The sequence below is a fragment of the Ahaetulla prasina genome, chromosome 8, assembly GCF_028640845.1.
Source record: "Ahaetulla prasina isolate Xishuangbanna chromosome 8, ASM2864084v1, whole genome shotgun sequence".
Taxonomy (NCBI): Eukaryota; Metazoa; Chordata; class Lepidosauria; order Squamata; family Colubridae; genus Ahaetulla; species Ahaetulla prasina.
In genome coordinates, this window is record NC_080546.1 from 17,234,200 (window position 1) to 17,259,762 (window position 25,563).

General features: G+C 40.8%; 1 protein-coding gene across 1 annotated transcript in view; it reads left to right on the forward strand.

Moving 5' to 3' along the window:
* PKD2 (polycystin 2, transient receptor potential cation channel) overlaps positions 1-22,474 on the forward strand; it is a 34,584-nt gene extending 12,110 nt beyond the window's left edge. Inside the window, exons 5-15 of the mRNA XM_058193110.1 lie at positions 47-271; positions 1,613-1,841; positions 2,702-2,872; positions 9,227-9,408; positions 12,358-12,478; positions 13,889-13,987; positions 15,214-15,335; positions 16,245-16,362; positions 17,480-17,643; positions 18,734-18,881; positions 22,205-22,474. Coding sequence (XP_058049093.1) covers positions 47-271; positions 1,613-1,841; positions 2,702-2,872; positions 9,227-9,408; positions 12,358-12,478; positions 13,889-13,987; positions 15,214-15,335; positions 16,245-16,362; positions 17,480-17,643; positions 18,734-18,881; positions 22,205-22,474 — 1,849 coding nt within the window. The remainder of the gene's footprint in view (positions 1-46; positions 272-1,612; positions 1,842-2,701; positions 2,873-9,226; positions 9,409-12,357; positions 12,479-13,888; positions 13,988-15,213; positions 15,336-16,244; positions 16,363-17,479; positions 17,644-18,733; positions 18,882-22,204) is intronic.
* Positions 22,475-25,563: the final 3,089 nt, after the last annotated feature.

Genomic DNA, 25,563 nt, shown 5'->3' on the forward strand with positions numbered 1-25,563 from the left:
GAGCTACAGCTCTGGTAATTCTCATGGTTCTAATGTTGTGTTTCAGTTGGACGTACACCGGTGAAAAAGACTTGAATGGGAGCAGCCACTGGGGTTTGATTGCCACGTACAGTGGATCTGGCTATTACCAGGACCTCTCGAAAAGCAAAGAAGACACTTCTGCCTTGATTGCTGTCCTTAAGAACAACTTGTGGCTCGACAGAGGCACAAGGGCAGTGTTTTTCGACTTTTCAGTCTACAATGCAAATATCAATCTCTTCTGCATTGTCAGGTGAGCCTGGAATGTTTGATTATTGACTGACCATTAATTCTTGATTTGTAAAGCCACAATCTGGTGCATGTAGATCAGGGGTGAAATGCTCTGAAGTCTGCTACTGGTTTGCTTTGCTACCGGTTTACTTTGTCTGCGCATGCGTGGTGCGTGCCAAATGTGCACTCTGCGCGCATATATGCACCACAGGTACTACCACGCAGCGCTGAAAAAAGAGGATTAAGAAGCCTTTGCTGAGCCTGCAAAGATAAGTAGAACAGCTGTGCCGCACGATTTAGATACGCTACAAAACAGGATTTCCTGCTTTATATAGTGAATATAAATCGCGTGGCACAGCTGATTGTTGGAAATACCAGTTCGCCCAAACCAGTAACATTTTTTTACTATCAGTTCATGAAAACCAGTCTGAACCGGTAGCATTTCACCCCTGATGTAGATGTCATCTCGGTTGTACGCAATACAAAGGTCACCCTATCCATAATGTGTTTTTCCCTCACAAGGCTATAATTAACATTGGGGATTTGGGATATTTTTAATCAGAATAATTAACAGATAGGTAAAAGGTTAATTACAGCAATCCTTGACCCAAGGTTAACTCAGCCTTCCATCCTTTATAAGGTAGGTAAAATGAGGACCCAGATTGTTGGGGGCAATAAGTTGATTTTGTATATAATATACAAAATGGATGAAGACTATTGCTTAACACAGTGTAAGCCGCCCTAAGTCTTCGGAGAAAGGCGGGGTATAAATGCAAACAAACAAACAAACAAACTTACAACTATTCATTTAGCAACTGTTCAAAATTACAGAGGCACTGAGAAAATGAACTTACGACCGGTTTCTGCACTTATGACCATTGCAGCATCCCCATGGTCACACAATTCACATTCGGATGCTTGACCACTGACTCACATTTATGATGTTTTATCACTGGTATGTGATCAGAACTTGGGCACTTGGCAGCTGGCATGTACTTACAATGGTTGCAACATCCTGAGGTTATCTGATTGCCATTGCCAACCTTCCCAGCTGACCTTGACAAGCAAAGTCAATGGAAGAAGCCGGATGCACCATGTGGATTCACTTAAGTGATTTGCTTAACAACCCTGGTAAAATTGGGCATTTTAAGGGACTTTCACAGAGGCATTCGGTATCCAGCAATTTAATTATAAATATTAAAATATTTTAATAAAATAGTTAAAGCATAGGATTTCCATAGGTATTTTTACTTATAACTTTGACATCTCAACTGTCCACACTTGGGTTAAAAAAGATTTTTAATATTAGCTGAACCACAAAATAGTAATCTATGACAAAATAACTTTTTATCTTTAAATGCAGGTTATTGGTGGAATTCCCACCCACTGGAGGCCTCCTGACATCCTGGCAATTCCAGCCCGTGAAGTTAATCCACTACATTTCCACTTTCGACTTCTTCTTGGCTGCTTGTGAAATTGTTTTTTGCCTCTTTGTTATTTATTATGTGGTGGAAGAAATCCTGGAAATTCACATTCACCGGTTGTTCTATTTTAGGAGTCTTTGGAACTGTCTCGATGTCCTCATTATCACAGTAAGTAAACCCATTTAAATACTGACCAATTTGAAATATTCCTGAAACTTTGGAAGGAGTTGCCAACTCTCAGGCCTCTGATCAACAAAGATTTGCTTCCTTGTTTGTCCTTTCTATACCATAACTGTTAGAGATGCCTTCCTTCCTGATGCTGCTAGAAAGAAAATATATAATTTGAAATGAAGAGCAGCCTTCCCATGTTTGATGAATTAGTAGCCATAGCAATGGAACAAGAAGCCAGATGCTTATACTACAAAGCACTTTATACTGTATTTCTCTATTTATGTAGTTGCCCATTTGACTTTTATGTGACGCTAGGAGGCTTACAATAAACAGATAAAAACACTTAAAACAAAATGTCTATGGAGTTTCTTAGTCATCCAGGTCATGTTTGTCCCAAAGGTGCTTTTTCAAAAGGCAACTGGACTTTCTGATTTTTCTTTAAAAACATTTCGCTTCTCATCCAAGAAGCTTCTTCAGCACCTTTGGGACTTAAAACAAACATAAAAATTAATAGCCGGGCATCATCTATATCCATCATACATACAATCAGGAGATGGTTCTCTAAGATGGGCCCCAGGCTTGAGAATAAAGCAGGGGTGAAATCCAGCAGGTTCTAACAGATTCTGGAGAACCGGTAGCGGAAATTTTGAGTAGTTCGGAGAACCGGCAAACACCACCTCTGACTGGCCCCAGAGTGGGGAGGGAATGGGGATTTTGCAATATCCTTCCCAATATGCGTTAATTAGAAGTTAAAAGAACAGTTGTGTGTATTGACAGGATTACAATATTATGCAGGAGTGGTAAAGTTAGTCCACTAAACTTTGTGTATGTTTTTTTTCCTGTTCTTCTGTTTTCAGCTATCATTGGCAGCTATTGGATTGAATATCTATCAAATATCTACTGTGGATAAGCTACTGAAGAAACTGCTGGAAGATCAAAATAGCTTCCCCAATTTTGAACCTTTAGCATACTGGCAAAGCCAGTTCAACAATGTTGCAGCTGTTACCATGTTTTTCGTCTGGATAAAGGTAATTTGAATTTCACTGAGAATAATTCAAGTAAATAAAGACACTTTATAAGAACATTGTTTTTCTTTTGAAAACTAAATATTTATAATTTGGGAGTTGGGACAACCAATTTGCATTCAAGGTCTGTTTCTTTTTTGCTTTTTTAAATCTGTATCTACCCTAAAAGTCAGGAAGAAAGAACATTTTAAAAGCCTCTCAATGTACTGCAATAAATACAATCCTTGCAGTTAAGGTTGTTGTTGCTTTACTGCTTTTTGACACGGCATTTAAAAATTATTTTAAAGCTTTGGTTGGCTAAAAGAGTTTTTCCTAAAAAGGAGAACACCCAATCCAATTTAGTTTTTCCCATAATTGCAGGATTAATAATACAACTTGGAATTAAGTGTATGACAATTCATGCCATGAATGAGTATTGTGTGATTGCATGGAGAATTAAAAAGCAGCTCCTAAATAGATTTCTGCCTAAAGCGGTGGCTCAGTTCACATGCTGTGATAAATCATGGTTTGTAAGGGGGAAAAAATTGTAAGCCCACCATTGTCGTACACTTTCCATCTTACACAGCAGAAATTTAATAATACAATTCACTGAAAATAAAAATGGCTTACAGTTGATTTGCTCTGAGACAATCTGCACAATACTAAATTGCATTCCTAGGTTTTATTCATGTTTTGGCAAAAGCAAAATTAAAGGGCATTGAAGACCTTTTAGCCTTGCAAAAGAATAATAGGTACGATAACTGTTTAGGTTCGAAAGCATTTCTCTCTCTTGTGCCATGCAAATCACATCTAGAGTAATGCAAAGCTTCCATTATCATGAATTTGTCCACTGGACAGTGGTCGCCTAGGGACGACCAGCCCAGGACACAATTTTGTAGAGTATTTTTAAGACATGAAACACAGTAGACATTTTAAGCTTCTACAGGGTTTAAGGCAACTATTTTGTCCCTTAACTTTCTCTTCCCAAATCAAAACAAAAAAAGAGACAAAGTTGTCCGAGTCATTGGTATGGGATGGCAGTGGAGCAGAGACAGAGCCGTGGTAGGGATAAACTACATGCTGTCTCCAATCCAGAAGGTCCAGCGAGGAAGAGTATCAAAGATGGCAGCATGAACTTATGGGATGGGTTCTGTGGACAAGCTGTAGTCAAGCCAAAATCAGAAAAGGGAAATCTGAGTCCAGAGCAGGAATGGAATTTGAGAAAGTATCTCAGACCCTCTCTAGTTGTCTCTAGGAAAAAGGCTGGGAGGGGAGAAGCACATTCAGAATTACAAAATTCTGTTACTGTAACCCTATAATTAGGTATAAGTATTCCTCGACTTACAACAGCTCATTTAGTGACACAGTTACAATTCAGTTGTGGATATTAAGTGTACTTTCAGTATTGATGACATTGGCGTTCATGTTTGGTTTACCTCAAAAGGCTGAATTTTGCCTGTATCCTAAAAAGAACTAGAAAGGGTAAAGTTTGAGACACATTCTCAAATTCCATTCCTACTCTAATCATTTATTTATTTATTTATTTATTTATTTATTTATTTATTTATTAATTAGATTTCTAGACCGCCCTTCTCCCGAAGGACTCAGGGCGGTGTACAGCCTTATTAAAACACATAGGTACACAATAAATTTAAAATACATTTAAAATGAAATATTTAACCGGCCAATTTGAAACTAAAACGGTCAAACGACCGATATAAAACCCTAAACTATAAAATCACCATTAAAAACCCATAACTTAAAAAAAACTCACCCAGTCCAGCGCAGATGAATAAGTAAGTTTTGAGCTCGCGGCGAAAGGTTCGGAGGTCCGGAAGTTGACGAAGTCCCGGGGGGAGCTCGTTCCAGAGGGCGGGAGCCCCCACAGAGAAGGCCCCTTCCCTGGGTGTCGCCAGACGACACTGTCGCGCCGACGGCACCCTGAGGAGTCCCTCTCTGTGAGAGCGCACGGGTCGGTGAGAGGTATTCGGTAGCAGCAGGCGGTCCCGTAAGTAACCCGGCCCTATGCCATGGAGCGCTTTAAAGACGTTCACCAACACCTTGAAGCGCACCCGGAAGGCCACAGGTAGCCAGTGCAGCCTGCGCAGGATAGGTGTCACCGGGAGCCACGAGGGCTCCTCTATCACCCGCGCAGCTGCATTCTGACCAACTGCAGCCCCCGGATGCCCTCCAGGGGGAGCCCCATGTAGAGAGCATTGCAGTAGTCCAGACGAGACGTCACAAGGGCGTGAGTGACTGTGCACAAGGCATCCCGGTTCAGAAAGGCGCAACTGGCGCACCAGGCGGACCTGGTGGAAAGCTCTCCTGGAGACGGCCGTCAAATGATCTTCAAAAGACAGCCGCATCCAGGAGAACGCCCAAATTACGCACCCTTTCCATCGGGCCACTGACTCGCTCCCGACAGTCAGCCGCGGACTCAGCTGACTGTACCGGGATGCCGCATCCACAGCCACTCCGCCTTGGAGGGATTGAGCTTGAGCCTGTTTCTCCCCATCCAGACCCGTACGGCTTCCAGACACCGGGACAGCACTTCGATAGCTTCATTGGGGTGGCCCGGTACAGCTGAGTGTCATCAGCGACAGCTGGTACCTCACACCAAGCCACTGATGATCTCACCCAGCGGCTTCATATAGATGTTGAACAGAAGGGCGAGAGAATCGACCCCCGCGGCACCCCACAAGTGAGGCGCCGCGGGCCCACCTCTGCCCCCGTCAACACCGTCTGCGACGGTCGGAGAGATAGGAGGAGAACCACCGATAAACGGTGCCTCCCACTCCCAACCCTCCAACCGGCGCAGCAGGATACCATGGTCGATGGTATCAAAAGCCGCTGAGAGGTCTAATAGGACCAGGGCAGAGGAATAACCCCTATCCCTGGCCCTCCAGAGATCATCCACCAACGCGACCAAAGCCGCCTCAGTGCTGTAACCGGTCGGAAGCCGGACTGAACGGGTCCAGATAGACAGTTTCCTCCAGGTGCAGGGGAAACTGATATGCCACCATATTTCTACAACCTTCGCCGGCGAAGGTTGGAGACCGGACGATAATTAGTAGCCATAGCAATGGAACAAGAGCCAGATACTTATACTACAAAGCACTTTATACTGTATTTCTCTATTTATGTAGTTGCCCATTTGACTTTTATGTGACGCTAGGAGGCTTACAATAAACAGATAAAAACACTTAAAACAAAATGTCTGTGGAGTTTCTTAGTCATCCAGGTCATGTTTGTCCCAAAGATGCTTTTTCAAAAGGCAACTGGACTTTCTGATTTTTCTTTAAAAACATTTCGCTTCTCATCCAAGAAGCTTCTTCAGCACCTTTGGGACTTAAAACAAACATAAAAATTAATAGCCGGGCATCATCTATATCCATCATACATACAATCAGGAGATGGTTCTCTAAGATGGGCCCCAGGCTTGAGAATAAAGCAGGGGTGAAATCCAGCAGGTTCTAACAGATTCTGGAGAACCGGTAGCGGAAATTTTGAGTAGTTCGGAGAACCGGCAAACACCACCTCTGACTGGCCCCAGAGTGGGGAGGGAATGGGGATTTTGCAATATCCTTCCCAATATGCGTTAATTAGAAGTTAAAAGAACAGTTGTGTGTATTGACAGGATTACAATATTATGCAGGAGTGGTAAAGTTAGTCCACTAAACTTTGTGTATGTTTTTTTTCCTGTTCTTCTGTTTTCAGCTATCATTGGCAGCTATTGGATTGAATATCTATCAAATATCTACTGTGGATAAGCTACTGAAGAAACTGCTGGAAGATCAAAATAGCTTCCCCAATTTTGAACCTTTAGCATACTGGCAAAGCCAGTTCAACAATGTTGCAGCTGTTACCATGTTTTTCGTCTGGATAAAGGTAATTTGAATTTCACTGAGAATAATTCAAGTAAATAAAGACACTTTATAAGAACATTGTTTTTTCTTTTGAAAAACTAAATATTTATAATTTGGGAGTTGGGACAACCAATTTGCATTCAAGGTCTGTTTCTTTTTTGCTTTTTTAAATCTGTATCTACCCTAAAAGTCAGGAAGAAAGAACATTTTAAAAGCCTCTCAATGTGCTGCAATAAATACAATCCTTGCAGTTAAGGTTGTTGTTGCTTTACTGCTTTTTGACACGGCATTTAAAAATTATTTTAAAGCTTTGGTTGGCTAAAAGAGTTTTTCCTAAAAAGGAGAACACCCAATCCAATTTAGTTTTTCCCATAATTGCAGGATTAATAATACAACTTGGAATTAAGTGTATGACAATTCATGCCATGAATGAGTATTGTGTGATTGCATGGAGAATTAAAAAGCAGCTCCTAAATAGATTTCTGCCTAAAGCGGTGGCTCAGTTCACATGCTGTGATAAATCATGGTTTGTAAGGGGGAAAAAATTGTAAGCCCACCATTGTCGTACACTTTCCATCTTACACAGCAGAAATTTAATAATACAATTCACTGAAAATAAAAATGGCTTACAGTTGATTTGCTCTGAGACAATCTGCACAATACTAAATTGCATTCCTAGGTTTTATTCATGTTTTGGCAAAAGCAAAATTAAAGGGCATTGAAGACCTTTTAGCCTTGCAAAAGAATAATAGGTACGATAACTGTTTAGGTTCGAAAGCATTTCTCTCTCTCTTGTGCCATGCAAATCACATCTAGAGTAATGCAAAGCTTCCATTATCATGAATTTGTCCACTGGACAGTGGTCGCCTTCTAGGGACGACCAGCCCAGGACACAATTTTGTAGAGTATTTTTAAGACATGAAACACAGTAGACATTTTAAGCTTCTACAGGGTTTAAGGCAACTATTTTGTCCCTTAACTTTCTCTTCCCAAATCAAAACAAAAAAAGAGACAAAGTTGTCCGAGTCATTGGTATGGGATGGCAGTGGAGCAGAGACAGAGCCGTGGTAGGGATAAACTACATGCTGTCTCCAATCCAGAAGGTCCAGCGAGGAAGAGTATCAAAGATGGCAGCATGAACTTATGGGATGGGTTCTGTGGACAAGCTGTAGTCAAGCCAAAATCAGAAAAGGGAAATCTGAGTCCAGAGCAGGAATGGAATTTGAGAAAGTATCTCAGACCCTCTCTAGTTGTCTCTAGGAAAAAGGCTGGGAGGGGAGAAGCACATTCAGAATTACAAAATTCTGTTACTGTAACCCTATAATTAGGTATAAGTATTCCTCGACTTACAACAGCTCATTTAGTGACACAGTTACAATTCAGTTGTGGATATTAAGTGTACTTTCAGTATTGATGACATTGGCGTTCATGTTTGGTTTACCTCAAAAGGCTGAATTTTGCCTGTATCCTAAAAAGAACTAGAAAGGGTAAAGTTTGAGACACATTCTCAAATTCCATTCCTACTCTAATCATTGCCAGGGCTGTAGCTCTTCCTCCTCTTCTTCTAGGTTATTCTCATGGCTCATTACATCATACAATCAAAGCCCTGCCATTGGTTTACATACTTCATGCAACTTAATATGATATAAAAATACAAACTGTTTCTGCTATAGTTAACACTTACGGTATATTCTTTTTTGTCTCTTCTAATAATATATTATTGAGATAGTACATTCATAATTTGAGGTCCTGGGGGTTCGGCAGGGTTCGGGCGATCCTCTAGCCAAGGATTGCCGAGGTTTGGCGAACCCCTAAATGCACCCCTGGCTGGCCACTCCCACCCTGCCTTGGCCCTCCCATCTCACCCTTCCTAGGAGTCTCCACGTGGCCCATTCATCATTCCAGGTTAGTGCAGGGGCCGTGCAGAGGGTCTGGGAGGGCAAAAAACAGGCCTGCTGGAGGTTCCTGTTTCCGACCTCTGGAGGGCCTCTAGATCTCGGGGGGGGGGGAAGCACTTTTCGCCCTCCCAGAGGCTCAAGGAAAGCCTCTGGAACCTGGGGAGAGCGAATATCCCCCCCCCATCATGGTGCAGGCAGCTGACTAGGCCACGCCCACCATGGCCATGCCCACCCAGCAACGGGGCAGCAAACCCCCTAAAGCGGTGCTAAAGGATCTGAAGCCCACCCCTGGTTTGAGGTGAAAACATCCAAGCACCAAGACAGACAAATGATCACCAAAAGTGAAAATAAGGTTACCATTTAAACCTTTAATATACTATTTACTTTGTATATATTTTGAGCTGCCAAAAAAGCAATCTTTGGAATAGTCCTTGACATAAAGTTTCTTAATATTTAAGATATTGTTTCCATATAAATTGTAATAGATGAGATTAAAATATCCTACTTATTTATTTGGTATGGAATTTGTTCACTGCAATTCTTTCTAGTCTGTAGCCCAATTCTTTCAGCTACTGTTTGTTCTCTGTTTTAAACCCTTTTCTCTTCTTTATCAGCTTTTCAAATTTATCAGCTTCAACCAAACCATGAACCAGTTGTCAACAACCATGTCAAGATGTGCCAAAGACGTTCTTGGCTTTGCAATTATGTTTTTCATCATCTTCTTAGCTTATGCTCAGCTAGCTTACCTTGTCTTTGGGACACAAGTTAATGATTTCAGTACTTTCCAGGATAGCGTGTAAGTAGAATGAACTTCTTTGTTTGTTTGTATATTGTAATTTAGATTTCTAAAGCTGTTCAACTCAACAATTATGGTTGGCGAATAAATTCAAAACACAATCATAGTTCATTGAACTGGAGAAAATAAGAACATACAGGTACCCCTCAACTTAACAGAAGTTCATTTAGTTCGAGGTGACAACAGCATTGAAAAAAAGTAATTTATGACTGTTTTTCACATGTAACTATTGCAGCATCTCCATGATCACATGTTTATGTCATATTTATGACGGTTGCATTGTCCCAGGTCATGTGATCACCTTTCGGAACCTTCTGATCAGCAAAGTCTATAGGAAGCCAGAGTCACTTAACAACTGTGTTACTAACTTATGAACTGCAGTGATTCACTTAACAACATATGGCAAGAAGGGTAGCAAAATAGAGCAAAATTTGTTTAACAACTGCCTCGCTCAGCAACAGAAATTTTGGGCTCAGTTGTGGTTGTAAGTCCAGGACTACCTGTAAGACACTATATGTGCCCCAGAAGTGACAGAAAAATCATCCTTCCATGGCTCCATCACAAGGCATTACTTAATAGATAGGAGATAAGGGATGCCCACTCTATTTCAGGTTATGAGAAGGGCAGAAGTGAAAAAAGCAGTTCCTTAAATTACCAGTTCTATGCCATAAGAGCTTAGTTGATGACAACCAGAAACCTGATGTCAGGGTTCCAAATAACACCCCCAACGAAAGAAAACTCCAAGGCTTGGATTTCCTCAAAGTTACTTTTTATTAGAGAGTTCATATTGGGATATCTGGGAAAACCCGAATCTGAAAGCTTCCAGGTTTTCCCCACCCAATTGAAAGTTCAAGTCCCTGCCCAGCACCCTCATGTTCATCACACGGTCCAATCATCCACCGTCCAAACTGAAAACACTCCCCAGTCATCCAACTCCAGATGCCAGGGCACTGCATCCTTGACTCTCTGAGAAAGGAATGTTATTTTGACTACATATCATCTACACTATATGAAGTCCCTCCTCCCATTTTCCCATAGAAGAAGATGTGGCAGGCCTGAAGGCCCAAATGTAAAAGATGGCTTCCAGGTCTGACACCTGAATTATACCCTAAAGTTTGCTGATAGCAGGCACAGTTCACATAGCAGACCTGGGCACCCTACAGCAGGCCTGTCAAACTGGTGGCCCACTGGCCAGATGCATCACACACAGGCCAAACCCAGCCGGCTCCACAAAGGGAAAAAAATGACAATATGTCACGATATGTCACATGATGTGGTCGAGTTTTACACGAGTGCCGTACAGCATCCTCACAACTGCTTACATTGCTGCTTTTGGAACCAACTGTAGCAGGTTTTTTTACAACATTTTTAATTTATTAATTTATAATATAAAATACAAAAGAAAATAGGAAAATAAGGAAAGGAAAGAGGAAGAGAAAAGCGTAGGGCAAAGGGGAAAAAGAAAGAAAAGGCATTGATTTCCGACTCCCTTTGGTGCAGTTGAATAAGATAATAGCATCAAACATCATTTTTTTTTACTTTTACATAATAATACAAGCTAGCCATTTCATAAAACCAAACCTATCTAATTGGTAAAATCCAAAACCAAAGTTTCATTCAAGCAAAAAGTCCAGAAGCGGTTTCCAAGTAGAACGAACTGTAGTTTTTAAGAAATTTTCAAGGTCAGCCAGATCTAGAGTACATTGCCCTACTCCTAATTCAAGGGATTGAAATGTAAATTACCGTGATTCAAAAACTCTTAGTGAATTAGTAAATGTCTTACAGACTTTTGTCTGATTAGCTTGGGGACATTTCTTACATATCGCAATCATATGACCTGAAATGCGTGGGCATCATCCCTGAGGGCAGCCTGAGTCAAGCCAAAAGGAGACATCTTTGCCCACAAGTGGACTCTGCCATAGCACAGGAATAACATTAGGAAGAAGAAGCGCATCCTAATTATACTGTTTCCTTTCAAAGGAAACATCATATTGAGAAATGGGGAAAAAAAGTAAGAAAGACAGGTAGCCCTTGACTTCCACAACTGACTACAACAAATTTCTGTTGCTAAGTGAAACGTGTTAAATGAGTTTTGTCTCATTTTATGACCTTTCTCGCCACGGCTGTTAAGTGATTCACTGCAGTTGTTAACATTGACTTAGTAACATGATTGTTAAGTGAATGGCTTCCCCATCAGCTTTGGTTGTCAGAAGGTCACATGACCGAGGGGACACTGCAACAACTGTAAGTGTGAATAAGTCAGTTTTTTTCAGTGCTGTTATAACTTTGAACAGTCACTAAATGAACGGTTGTAAGTCGAGGACTAGCTGTAGAAGCCAGAGCAATTAAAAGACGTGAGATATAAAAATGAAAATGACAGAACTGTGTATTTGCAAATTATCTTTGTTTTCACTATATCCATACAATATTTCAACCTTTGTTCAATTATCTCTTCATCAGCATCTTCTGAAACCCATCCAACAACAGCTTTTTTGCTTGGGCTTCCTATCATTTTCAACTTATTCCCTGTTCCTTCGTATAGTCATTTTGCAATATGGTCCTCGTTCATTTTTTTGTGATCATACAAAATCTCAATGAATTTCCCCCATCCTGGTCCATCAAACCGCTTTCACCCATTCATTCTTGAACCTCTTTCTTTCTTTCTTTCTTTCTTTCTTTCTTTCTTTCTTTCTTTCTTTCTTTCTTTCTTTCTTTCTTTCTTTCTTTCTTTCTTTCTTTGTTTGTTTGTTTGTTTTAGCACACACTTCTTCAATACTCTCTTTCCACTGTATTTAGCTTACTTCAGCCTCTTAGCTACAGAATACATTCAAACACCTGATTTTGCACTGGAAATATTCTAAAAGATTAAAGTTCATTGGTAAAGAAAATTCCAGTTCCACACAGTGCCTTAACTGTTGGCTAAAATTTAGTGTCTTATTCTCTTTAAAGCTTTACTCAGTTCCGCATCCTGCTGGGAGATTTTGACTTTACAGAGGTTGAAGAAACTAACAGGATCTTAGGACCCGTTTATTTCACTTCATTTGTGTTCTTTATGCTCTTCATTCTTTTGGTATGTAACTTTTTGTGTTCCTTCACATTTTTGTTGCTGGTCATCTTTTTTAAATGGTAGTTTATTTTGCATTATTATTTTTCAGTACAGCTAATAACAGTTTTATGCTATGTATCTATATACCAGAAGAACCAAAAGAAAAAAAAGACCAAATCTCACCAGAAGCATACACCTTCCAAATTCTTACACTAGTACTGGGAGAATCTCACTGCTGTATTACTATACTAAAAAGTGGGCAGGTTTCACAAACATCAAATCAAAAATATATAGATTCCTCTGCTTCTCTGTTGGGTCTAGGACAGCTTGCCACGTCCAACTTCCTGTGGCCAATTTGCCATAGCCAACTCACTATGGCCACTGTAGCCAATTTGATATGGGACAATTTGCCACAGAACAAGAGTTACACCAATATCGAAGAAGTGGTGGAATAGAATCATTAAAGAAAAGATGCCAAAGGAGGGACAGAATGAAATGTGAATGACAAAAAGTTTTAAAAAAAAATTATTTGAAAAAATTAAATTGAATTGTTGAATTGTCCTGTGCCAAATTGTCCCACGGTGAGTTGGCCATGGAGAGTTGTCCTATGGTGAATTGGTCATGGCGAGTTGGCTGTGGCAAGTTGTCCCATTCCATCTTGGTCTGATAATCTGCCAAGTGCCTATCAAAAATCAAAACCAGTGGTAGTATTCAGCAATTTTGGGGCAGTTTGAGCGAATCAGTAGTTAAATTGCTGACTGGACCCACCCCTTCCTGCCCCGTCCCTTCCAGGAGTCCCCACACACCCCATTTTGGCTCCCAAGTAAGTGCAGGGAGGTCTCCTAGGCCCAAAACGGGGCACGAGGGGTGACGCATCCCCCAGTAGTCCATTTTTGCTCCCAGGGGGAGGCTGAGTGCTGCCTGTCACAACCCCGGGCCACGCCCACCAAGCCACACCCACAGAACCGGTAGTAAAAAAATTTGTATCCCACCACTGATCAAAATCCATATGGTTCACATTGGGCATACATGGAATGCCGGCCTGAAATCTCACAGGTATCCCGTGCTAGCAAGTGATGAAGCTGCTTCAGTTTCTGAATATATGAATAGGCATTAATACAAATGGCAATCTAATAAACTACTTTTCATATCAAAATGAATGAAACTTAAGGATGTGCCCTGCTATATTTCCTTTTGCATTGTCCACATGCCACATAAATGGTTTAATTTTTGTTTTTTCTAATGACCACTCTGGTAAAATACATAAAATCAACTTAAAAGGATCAGAAAAACATTGTTTAATATTTGCAGTTGCCAATCCTAATTGCTAGAGGTACTGAAAAAAATTACTCTTTTTGTACTGGGATCATTAAAAACATGAAGTTGGCATTTTTTGTTTTAAAAAAAAAATTCTAAAGTGCTTTTCTTAAACAGAACATGTTTTTGGCCATAATCAACGACACATATTCAGAAGTCAAAACTGATATGATACAGCAGAAATCGGAAATGGAACTTTCAGATCTTATTAAGAAGGTAATCTCACCTTTGGATTGTTTAGCACCGTATTATCTAATTGTTTTCACAACTATTTATTTATATCATTTATTTATACATATATTCACAAATGACTCAAGGTGGAGAATATATCCAACATATCCTCTTCCTTCTATTTTCCCTACAACAACAACCCTGTGAGGTGACTTGAGCTGAGAGAGAGTGACTGGCTAAGATTACATAGCTGGCTTTCAGGGTTGAGGGAAGATTTGAACTCATTAGTGTTTAGAGTGTTGACTTTATTAAAATCAGGGCTTGCGATGCCTGGTGTCCATCCTAGAACAGTTTATCTACTTGTTTGATCTGTTGTAACAAACTGATTATAATTCCATTTTTGACTGAATTGGAGTAACACCCTGATCAAGATAATTGGTGTAAGAAATTTAAATGAATAAGATGACAAGGGAGGTGTTTCCGTAATGAGATATGGGGAAGAAAACTATTTTATCATTTTATTCAAATATTTTAAAATGAAAGAGATTGGAATATCTTCCTAGCTAGCACAATCTGTTGTTAGCAGAACCTCATCTGACAATCAGCTATCATGCCTATATATAAGAGTCTGGATATGATTTATAACATAATGTTTTTTCAAACTTGTCAACCATAAGATGTGTGGAATTCAATTCCCAGCTAGCTGGGGATTTAGAAATTGTAAGGATAAGTAAATCAGTTACTTTAAACAAATACTTCTAAATCAACAAAAGCTATAGAAATGGATCCAGGCAACTCATACAGATCCTTACGGCCTCACACTTCTATGTAAACACCTCACACAGGATAACTATGAGGTAAATATATTGTTTGAAAAGGGAGATTTAGTTTATCAAAGCAAAAACCACCCATATGGATAGAAAATACGATGTGCATAAAATAATAAAATAAAATAAAATAAAATAAAATAATAAAAAAAATAAAAAAAATAAAAAAAAATAAAAACGTGCATAAGAGCACCAGCGTGCCTAGTGTTCCTGTCCTAATGTTCCCTTTGGTTGTATCCAATTCGTATGGTTATTTCATGCTTATATATATTGTTATGTTTGACAAATAAATAAATAAAATGAAAAAGAAAATCACCTCATTTACACTCTGCAAGTCTGCAATTGGTAGGCCATTAGCTTCTGTTGGAAACCTCAAGGCACTGCATTGCATTGCTTGCCTAATAATTATATCCACATAAGGAATATATCGCTCTCCTTTTTCAGGGTTACACCAAAGCCATGGTGAAATTAAAATTGAAAAAAACACCCGTCGATGACATTTCAGAGAGTCTGCGTCATTGTGGAGGCAAATTAAATTTTGATGAACTGCGGCAAAACCTAAAGGGGTAAGTTTGCACAGCTTCTTCTTCTTTCGACTAAAAGAAGACTAAATAACAAATATATGATTGCACCGTTGCTTTCCACAGCCCCAAATGGAGTAAAGAAATAGTAAGCCAAGGAGTTTGATAAGAAAAAAAAGAAAGGAAATGTTGTTAAATCTAGTTTACCACACGACTGTTTGCAGTTTCTCTCCATATCTTTCTGTCCTTGCAAACTAGTCTTCTTTGTATTATTACGTTGCCTTTTGTTTAATTTCTCATGTCTCATTTTTCAGATTCTCATCATTTCTTTCAAATCATGATTTTTTTGGTCTTTCCCTTCTTCTCAGCATATTTACTTCCCTTTATGTTTGTGACTGGATCTTTATTTACTCTTTCCGTAAACCAGACTATCTCAATGAACTTATTTGTATCATTTGCATATGAAAATATATGTCCATTTTTCTAATCACAAGCATTTCTTACGGGTATCCATAAAACATACTTTACTTCCATCATATAGCACTCTTATCTCAATTAACTAAGTCAGGGGTCTCCAACCTTGGCAACTTTAAGTCTAGAGGAGTTAAAGTTAAATTCTGGGAGTTAAAGTCCACAAGTCTTGCCAAAGTTGGAGACCCCTGAACTAAGTTACAAGAAAGTCTTTGTCTCGTTCTTTATTTACTGGTTTAAAGTAAAGATCTGATTATTCCACAGTAGTACTTTTTCAGGGCATACTTTTATACAGAGTAACACTTCTGGTTGCATTTAGTGACTCTGCTAATTTTATGACAGTTCTACAAAACAGTAATATAATTAAGTTGCTAGATACCAAATGCTGCTGTGAAGGCCCCTTATTTATTCCTAGCACCAAAAAATATTTTTTACTGAAACTTTTAAAGCAATCATATTTAAAAACCTAGGCTTTACTTCCAGAAAGGGACGTACAGATGCTGAGATTGAAGCCATCTTTACAAAGTATGATCAAGACGGAGATCAAGAATTGACTGAGTTGGAGCATCAACAAATGAGAGATGATTTAGAGAAAGAGAGGGTGAGCTTTACATTGGATGGCATGATCGTATTCTTGAAAAAAAGGGAAGGGGGGATTATTTGTTAGCCTGCACTGAAATTGTTTCAGAAATAAATCCTTATGGCTATGAATGCAGTACAGAATTCTGGAATTTCATTTCTTTGAAAAATTTGCTTTTTGATTTCAGAGAAGCCTTTTTTCCTAGTTCTCTTTACTAAGTTTGTACAATCACATTTTATTGCTAGTGAAGATCTCTAACTGCTGAGGGTTGAATGACGAGGCAACAAAATAGCATACAGGTAGTCCTCAACTTACGACCACAATTGAGCCCAAAATTTCTGTTGTTAAATGAGATGTTTGTTATACCCCATTTTACGGCCTTCCTTTGTTTGTTTGTTTGCATTTATACCCCGCCCTTCTCCGAAGACTCAGGGCGGCTTACACTATGTTAAGCAATAGTCTTCATCCATTTTGTATATTATATACAAAGTCAACTTATTGCCCCGAACAATCTGGGTCCTCATTTTACCTACCTTATAAAGGATGGAAGGCTGAGTCAACCTTGGGCCTGGTGGGACTTGAACCTGCAATAATTGCAGGCAGCTGTGTTAATTACAGACTGTCTTAGCAGTCTGAGCCACCAGAGGCCCTTGCCACGATTGTTAAATGAATCACTACAGTTGATAAGATAGTAACCTGGTTGTTAAGTGAAACTGGCTTCCCCATTGACTTTGCTTGTCAGAAGGTTGCAAGATATGACCTTGGCACACAGCATTGGTCGTAAGTATGAACCATTTGCCGAGCATCTGAGTTTTGATTACATGATCATAGGGATGCTTCAAAGGTCGTAACTGTGAAAAACGGTCATAAGTCATTTTTTTCAGTGTCGTCGTAACTTCGAACAGTCACTAAAGGAACTGTTGTAAGTCGAGGACTACCTGTATTAGGCTTGGATAGGAAATGTTTTACTCATCCCGAATTGTACTAGGTTGGTTTGGGCAATCTACTATTTACCTTGAAAGAACCACAAAACTATTTTCAGTTGGTCAAGCAGGTTTCCATTGTCTGCAAATATGACACACTGATTGTAGGAGTAAAGAAGAGTCAAATTCTAACAGTTGTGTTTGTTTTCACTAAGGAGGACTTAGAGCTAGACAGAAGTTCTCTAAACCGTCCACTCAGTGGCCGTAGCTTTCCACGAAGCTTTGATGATTCGGAAGAAGATGATGACGACGACAGTGGACACAGCTCCAGAAGAAGAGGCAGCAGCTCAAGTGGTGTCTCATACGAAGAGTTTCAAGTGTTCGTGTTACAGTGGTTTTTTTCCCCTGTCAAATCTCACTTTATTCATTGTAAAATACAGACTTATGGCAAAAACTTGCGATACCTAACCATACAATCTCTTTCCATACAAATCTGCTTCCCAATTGCATCTGGTTGAAATAGCAATAGCACTTAGACTTACATACCGCTTCACAGTGCTTTACAGCCCTCTCTAAGCAGTATACAGAGTTAGTCTCCTGCGTACAACAATCTGGGTCTTCATTTTACCCACCTCAGAAGGAGGGAAGGCTGAGTCAACCTTGAGCCATTGAGAATCGAACTGCTGGCAATGGAATGCAGAGTTAGCTTGCAATAGCAATAGCACTCAGACTTATATACCGCTTTACAGTGCTTTACAGCTCTCTAAGCAGTTTACAGAGTCAGCCTCTTGCCCCCAACAATCTGGGTCCTCATTTTACCCACCTCGGAAAGATGGAAGGCTCAGTCAACCTTGAGCTTTGATGAGATTTGATCTGCCAAACTGCTGGCAGCTGGTGATCAGCAAAAGTAGCCTGCAGTACTGCACTCTAACCACTCTAGCCACTGCGGAATAGATCTTGGGCTACTTCAATCTCTCTTATCCAAGAATCAACTAAACTCGTGGATATGAATGTTCCTAATGAAAGTAGTAGATGAAAGATTATTTTCTCACGAATGAAGGCGAATATACATTTCCCAGGATAATGTTGAGGGATCCAGTCTGGGTCGGTCACCAGAATCAGAGGTTTTATCTTCTGAGCTTTCAGACTCATGATGGAGCCCACCTTCAGGGAACTTCTGTCTAGCAGTATTTGTGCTTTGGGCTGTTCTGAGTATGTGTGCCTGTGTTTACACAGAACAGCCCAAAGCACACACTCTGCTAGGGAGAAGTTCCCTGAGGATGGGCTCCAATATGAATCCCAAAGCTCGGAAGACAAAACCTTTGGTCCTGGTGACCAACCCGGATTGGATCCTGAAAGACTATTTTAACTGTTGTTCTACCCGTCTTTGGAATAGAGATTTAAAAGAAAGCATGTTTTTCATACTGTTCTTGAAACCATAACGGTATCAAAATGCATTTTGCTTTCAGTTTGGTCCGCCGAGTGGATCGCATGGAACATTCCATAGGCAGCATTGTATCCAAGATCGATGCTGTCATAGTCAAGCTGGAAACTATGGAGAGAGTTAAACTGAAGAGGAAAGAGGTCTTGGGCAGGCTGCTTGATGGAGTTGCAGAGGTAAACTTACTTACAGTGGCTAAATATTCAGTATTTATTTTACAAAAGTTACTGTTTTATATATAATTTCTTCATTTGAAAGGAAGTTGCTAATTGATCATGTGCCATATAGCCATTGTCAATTCTTAGCGAGCAACGTAGATGGATTTTCGTCATGATAATCTGTCTCTAACTTGCTCTTTCTAGTCCAACTCCCTGCTTAGGCAGGAAACCCTATACCATTTCAGACAAATGGTTATCCAATCTCTTCTTTAAAACTTCCAGTGTTGTATTATATGTTGTACTATGAATTATAATCAATAATTCATAGCAAGTTATTTGATCAGAATTATACCATTCTGATTACAGATAGTTCTCAACTTACAACCATTTGTTTATTTATCGAAGTTCAAACGACACTGAAAAAACTGACTTAGAACTGGTCCTCACCACAACTGTTACAACATCCTCAGGTCACATGATCCAAATTTGCGCATTTAGTAACTGGCATGTATTTACAACAGTTGCAGCATCCTGTGGTCATACGATTGCCATTTGCAACCTTCCCAGGTGGTTTCCTACTAGCAAAGTCAGTGGGCAAATTTGGATTCGCTCAATGACTACATGATTCACTTAACAACTCTCTTGACCACCATGGCTAAAAATGATCATATAATCGGGCACAATCCACTTAGCAACCGCCATACATCTCTTCTTCGTCTGGACTTTCGGACCGCTACTCACCACCGCAGGGAGACAGAACCAATGCGTTGGTTCCGACCCAGGCGCCTGATGGACCCAGAGAGGTTCCTGACGGAGCTTGGGCCATTTCCCGAGAACCTGGCCCGCGGCACGACTGAAGAACTAGTCGTGGCCTGGGAACAGGCTGCGGCTGGAGCTTTGGACTGTGTCGTGCCTTTGCGGCCTATGACCCGGTGCAGGTCTCAACCAGCTCCTTGGTTCTCTGAGGAGCTGAGGGAGATGAAACGCCGGAGAAGACACGTAGAGAGTGTGCCTGGAGATCCAGCCGTTCTGAAGCTGACCGGACACTAGTTAGGTCCTATAATAGGACCTACCTAGTGGCATTGAGGGAAGCGAAGCGTTCTTACGTTTCCTCCCTCATTGCGTCAGCAGACAACCGCCCGGCCGCCCTATTTCGGGTAACCCGCTCTCTCCTTCAACAGGAGGGGCGGGAGGACCCATTACAAGGGCGTGCCGAGGAGTTTAACGGTTATCTATACGATAAAATTGTTCAGCTTCGGGATGGATTGGATCAAAATTGGGTAGATCCAGGCGAGAGTTTCGAGACTCGTCTTGTTGAGACCGTTTGGGATAGTTTTGACTCTGTGACTCCCGAGGACATGGACAGGTTACTGGGAAGGTTGAATGCCACCGCATATTTACTGGACCCGTGCCCCTCCTGGTTGGTGCTGGCCACGCAGGAGGTGACACGAGGCTGGCTCCGGGGGATTACAAATGCTTCTTTGCGGGAGGGGGTCTTTCCCGCTGCCTTGAAAGAGGCAGTGGTGAGACCTCTCCTCAAGAAGCCTTCCCTGGACCCAGCTGTTTTAGGAAATTACCGTCCAGTCTCCAACCTTTGTTTTACAGCGAAGGTTGTAGAGAGTGCGGTGGCATGTCAATTACCCCAGTACCTGGATGAAACTGTCTATCTAGACCCCTTCCAGTCCGGCTTCTGGCCCGGATACAGTACGGAGATGGCTTTGGTCGCGTTGGTGGATGATCTCTGAAGGGCCAAGGATAAGGGTTACTCCTTTGCCCTGGTCCTATTAGACCTCTCAGCGGCTTTCGATACCATCGACCATGGTATCCTGCTGCGCCGGTTGGAGGGTTTGGGAGTGGGAGGCACCGTTTATCGGTGGTTCTCCTCCTACCTCTCTGACCGGACGCAGACGGTGTTGACAGGGGGGCAGAGATCGACCCCGAAGCGCCTCGTGTGGGGTGCCGCAGGGATCGATTCTCTTGCCTCTCCTGTTCAACATCTATATGAAGCCGCTGGGCGAGATCATCAGTGATTTTGGGTTGAGATACCAACTGTATGCTGATGATAAGCAGCTGTACTTTTTCACCCCAGGCCACCCCAATGAAGCTATCGAAGTACTGTCCTGGTGTCTGGAAACCGTACGGGTCTGGATGGGGAGGAACAGGCTCAAGCTTAATCCCTCCAAGACGGAGTGGTTGTGGATGCTGGCACCCCGGTACAGTCAGCTGCAGCCGCGGCTGACTGTTGGGGGCGAGTCATTGGCCCCAATGGAAAGGGTGTGCAACTTGGGCGTTCTCCTGGATGGGCGGTTGTCTTTCGAAGACCATTTGACGACCGTCTCCAGGAGAGCTTTTTATCAGGTTCACCTGATTCGCCAGTTGCGCCCCTTCCTGGCCCGGGATGCCCTATGCACGGTCACTCATGCTCTCGTGACCTCTCGCTTGGACTATTGCAATGCTCTCTACATGGGGCTCCCCTTGAAGAGCACCCGGAGATTCCAGTTAGTCCAGAATGCAGCTGCACAGGTGATAGAGGGAGCGGTTCGGAGCTCCCATGTAACACCCATCCTGCGCAGACTGCACTGGCTGCCTGTTGTCTTCCGGGTGCGCTTCAAGGTATTGGTGACTACCTTCAAAGCGCTCCATGGCTTAGGACCAGGATATTTACGGGACCGTCTACTGCCATCTTCTATCTCCCAGCGACCGGTGCGTTCTCACAGAGAGGGACTCCTTAGGGTGCCGTCAGCCAAGCAATGTTGACTGGCGGCCCCCAGGGGGAGGGCCTTCTCTGTGGGGGCTCCTACCCTGTGGAACGAACTTCCCCCTGGACTTCGTCAACTATCCGACCTTCGGACCTTTCACAGCGAACTTAAAACCTATTTATTCTGTCTAGCTGGAATGGCTTGATGTTAAATTTTTAATTTGCTTTTATGGGTTTTAAATTTTGTAAATTTTATAGGGTGTTATTGTATTTTAAATTTTGGCCAATTGAATAAGTTTTTTAAGGGGTTGTTCTTAATATTTTATGTGCTGTTCTTTTTGTATTTTATTCTGGCTGTGCACCGCCCTGAGTCCTTCGGGAGAAGGGCGGTATACAAATTAAAATATTATTATTATTATTATTATTATTATTATTATTATTATTATTATTATTATTATTATTATTATTATTATTATTATTATTATTATTATACATAACAATGGAAATCCTAGTCCCAATTGTAAGTTGAGCACTATCTTTTATTATTAAAAAATAATTTAGAAATGTATGTGCTAATGTTCTTTGTGCTAAAAGAGATTTTAGCCATTTGAGCATGATCAGAGATCGTGGTATTTCTGCTTAGGATGAAAGGCTGGGTTGTGAAAATGACGCACACAGGGATCAAATGGAGAGGCTTGTAAGAGAAGAACTGGAACACTGGGAATCTGATGATGCTGCTTCCCAAGTAAGCCAACGATTGGGAACCCCGGTGGGATTCAACAGCCACGGACGGACCAGGAATCCGCGGCCTTCTTCCTCACAGTCCACAGAAGGCAATGATGGAGGAGGGGGGAGGGGAGGGGGAAAGGAAGGGGGTGGCGGAGGAAATAGAGGGAACAACATCCATGTCTAATAGCATTTGGTATTTGCTCAAAATATTTTCCACAAACCATGAGTTAACTCAATAACCAGATGCCTTGGGACAAGGCTGTGATTTTATAGAGCAGGGGTGTCAAACTCGATTTCATTGAGGGCCGCATCAGGGTTAAGTTTGACCTTGTGGGGCTGGGGGGGGTGCATGGCCATGGTTGGCATGGCCATCTCAACATCACTCGTGTGGGGGGCACCTGTGGTGGCCCAGGCAGGGCTGGGGGGATCCATTTTTGCTAGCAGTTTGTTTTGCTACCACTCTGCCAGCAAAAACAAAGCTTGGGGGCCACATAGCCTCCCCAGCCTCCAGTTTCAGTTCTGACGGCCTCCTGCAATTCTCTGCCAGCAAAAAGGGCCACTGCACACGGCCCTCTTGAGTTCCCTTTTCACTGGCAGAAGCACCGTGGGCCGGTCCTTGGCTGTTTCCTATGGGCTGGATCCGGCCTGCAGGCCTTGAGTTTGACACCCCTGTTAAAGAGTAAGATATAGGAAACTGTCATATTGCAATCTGGTCTGGTTCTTAAAAACCAAAGCTTCTTGTTTTAAATGCCCTTGGTTTCTTTTCCAATTGCTTTCATTAAAAAGATGTACATTTCTCTACTGTTAGGAGAAAATAGGTAAGCTAGTAAATTTATTTTCCAGTTCTAGAACTTAAGGTAACAGTGCTTTGCACATTTACCTGGCAATAAGACATATTGGAACCCGAGACAATACTTCTAAAAAAAAGTGCATAAAATACACTATATGTAGCTGTTTCATGTGGAGTAATCAAGTCTATATGATTTTCTTCTGACACTCTTCCCTTTTTTAATTGAAACAGGTAGTCTATAATACATACAGAAGTAATATCTCTGTTTGGCTGCATGAATTAGCTTATTGTCATTTCAATATGATAGATTTGTCTTTTAATCTTTAAGATTTAAGCTTACCAAAAAGGAATTCCTATTTTGACAAAGCCTATTTTACATAGTTGTTGGGAGGATAACCTTCATTATTCTCAAAGCCCCTTTGAGGAAAAAATGTACGACACAAATTTAGCAACGTTAATCATCTCACAGATGAAAATGTAGGGAAATTTTCCCATAATAGCATATTGTTCTGAAAGGGCCACTTATAATTGTCTTTGTGAAATTATGTACTGAAAAAAGCATTCTCCAGAGCATAATCTTCATAAGACCATAAAACAAGGATCTGATTAAATATATTCTGAAAGCATTTATGAAACTAATTTCAGTAAAAAATAAATAAATAAACACACTAAGTTAAATGGCTGTTCCAAAGGAAAACTGGACAGCAAAACGAACAGTATTTAATAGGGAGCTTATGCAATATTTATATTCTTGTATTTCATTGCATGTAAGTCAAAACCAGAGAAGTTGGGGAATGGTGTAGAAGTGCAGTTCAGACTGAGATATAGAAGAATTGCATGTAACATATTTCAAAATGTAACAGGCATGTATGACGCATATTTGGCAACCAGATTGCTTCTGGCAGGGAGAACCAGAACACTATGCCAGTGTTCTCCAAATTTGACAACTTTAAGGCTTCTGGACTTCAACTCCCAGAATTCTGAGAACTGGGAATTGAAGTCCACAAGCTTTAAAGTTGTTAACTTTGGAGACTCCTGTTCTATACTATAGATGCTTTATCTTATGTTGTTCTGATGTTCATGGCAGGAAGGGAAAGATTACTCAAAAGAGTGCCAAGCAAAGCTTTGTAAAACACTTGTATCTTTAACTCCTGAAATCACCCATGCTTTGGATACTGAGGTAGAATGGGAAACTGTCCACATGGCTTACTATGCTTGCTTTTAAGCTATATCTTCCTGTTCTTTTTAACAACCCTCACAACAATATCGTTTCACATAAAACAGTACTATGAAAACCAAAGGTTTGCATTCATAAGGTAATAGCTTACATTTCTGTAACATGTTGTTACTTCATAACAAACTTCATTTTGAAGTGCATTAAGATTTCATGGGATAGCCATGCGTGTTGACAATGTACACATACATTTAAAGTATGACAGCAAAGAGCTTGACTATCTGCTATTTTGCACACTATATATATATATATATATATGAGATTCCAAAGTGCCAATATATTTTTAGGATAATGTTGCCTTAGAAAAGAATATAAATGTTAATTTTGAACATTTCACATAATGGTAAAAATGTACCAATGAACAACTTCCTGACCAATAAAGATTTTGTGTGTTTTGAAGTTGTGAATGGTTAAAAGTGGGGGGGGGAGTGTGCTTTGCATCCATTTCAAAGGAAGGGAAATTTTTTTATTCTGCTCTTAAGTGCCATCCAACTAATTGTTTGTGAAATAAAATAAAAGATTTATAATCATGTATTTTTATTTGCTTTAATATTTCTGATTATGGGATTTTGCATTTCAGTGTTTACAATCTAAATCATAAAGATGACTTTCTTTCTATGGTCATTTTGGGAAGCTACACAGAAACTTTAAATAAAAATGGCTACTACTAGTCCTTTCTCTTTTCAATCTTTTAACCCATAAAAAGATAGCGAAGTTGGTTGAAAGCTTGTGAACAACATACCTGGTCATATGCACCAGATTGGCAGATTAAATGTTATTTTTGTCTTCCATGGTCACACGGATTAAAAATAAGAAAATTCTTTTTCTAATTCTGTCATATCAATTTAGTTATTTATAAAAAGTATTGCTGACATAAGATTGCATGCAAGTAGTCCTCGACTTACAACCATTCGTTTAAGGACCATTCCAAGTTGCAATAGCACTGAAAAAGTTACTTATGATCGCTTTTCACACTGACGAGTGTCAGAGCATCATTGTAATCGTGATCAAAAGTCAGATGATTGGTAACTGGCTTGTATTTATAGTGGTTGCAGTGTCTTGGGGTCATGTGATCACCTTTTGTGACCTGACAAGCAAAGTCAATGGGAAAGCCTGATTCACTTAACAGCCAAATTACTAACTTAGCAACTGCACTGGTTCACTTAACAATTGTGGCAAGAAAGGCTGCAAGTGGGCCAAAACTCATTTAACAACTGTCTTGCTTAGCAGTGGAAATTTTGGGCTCAGT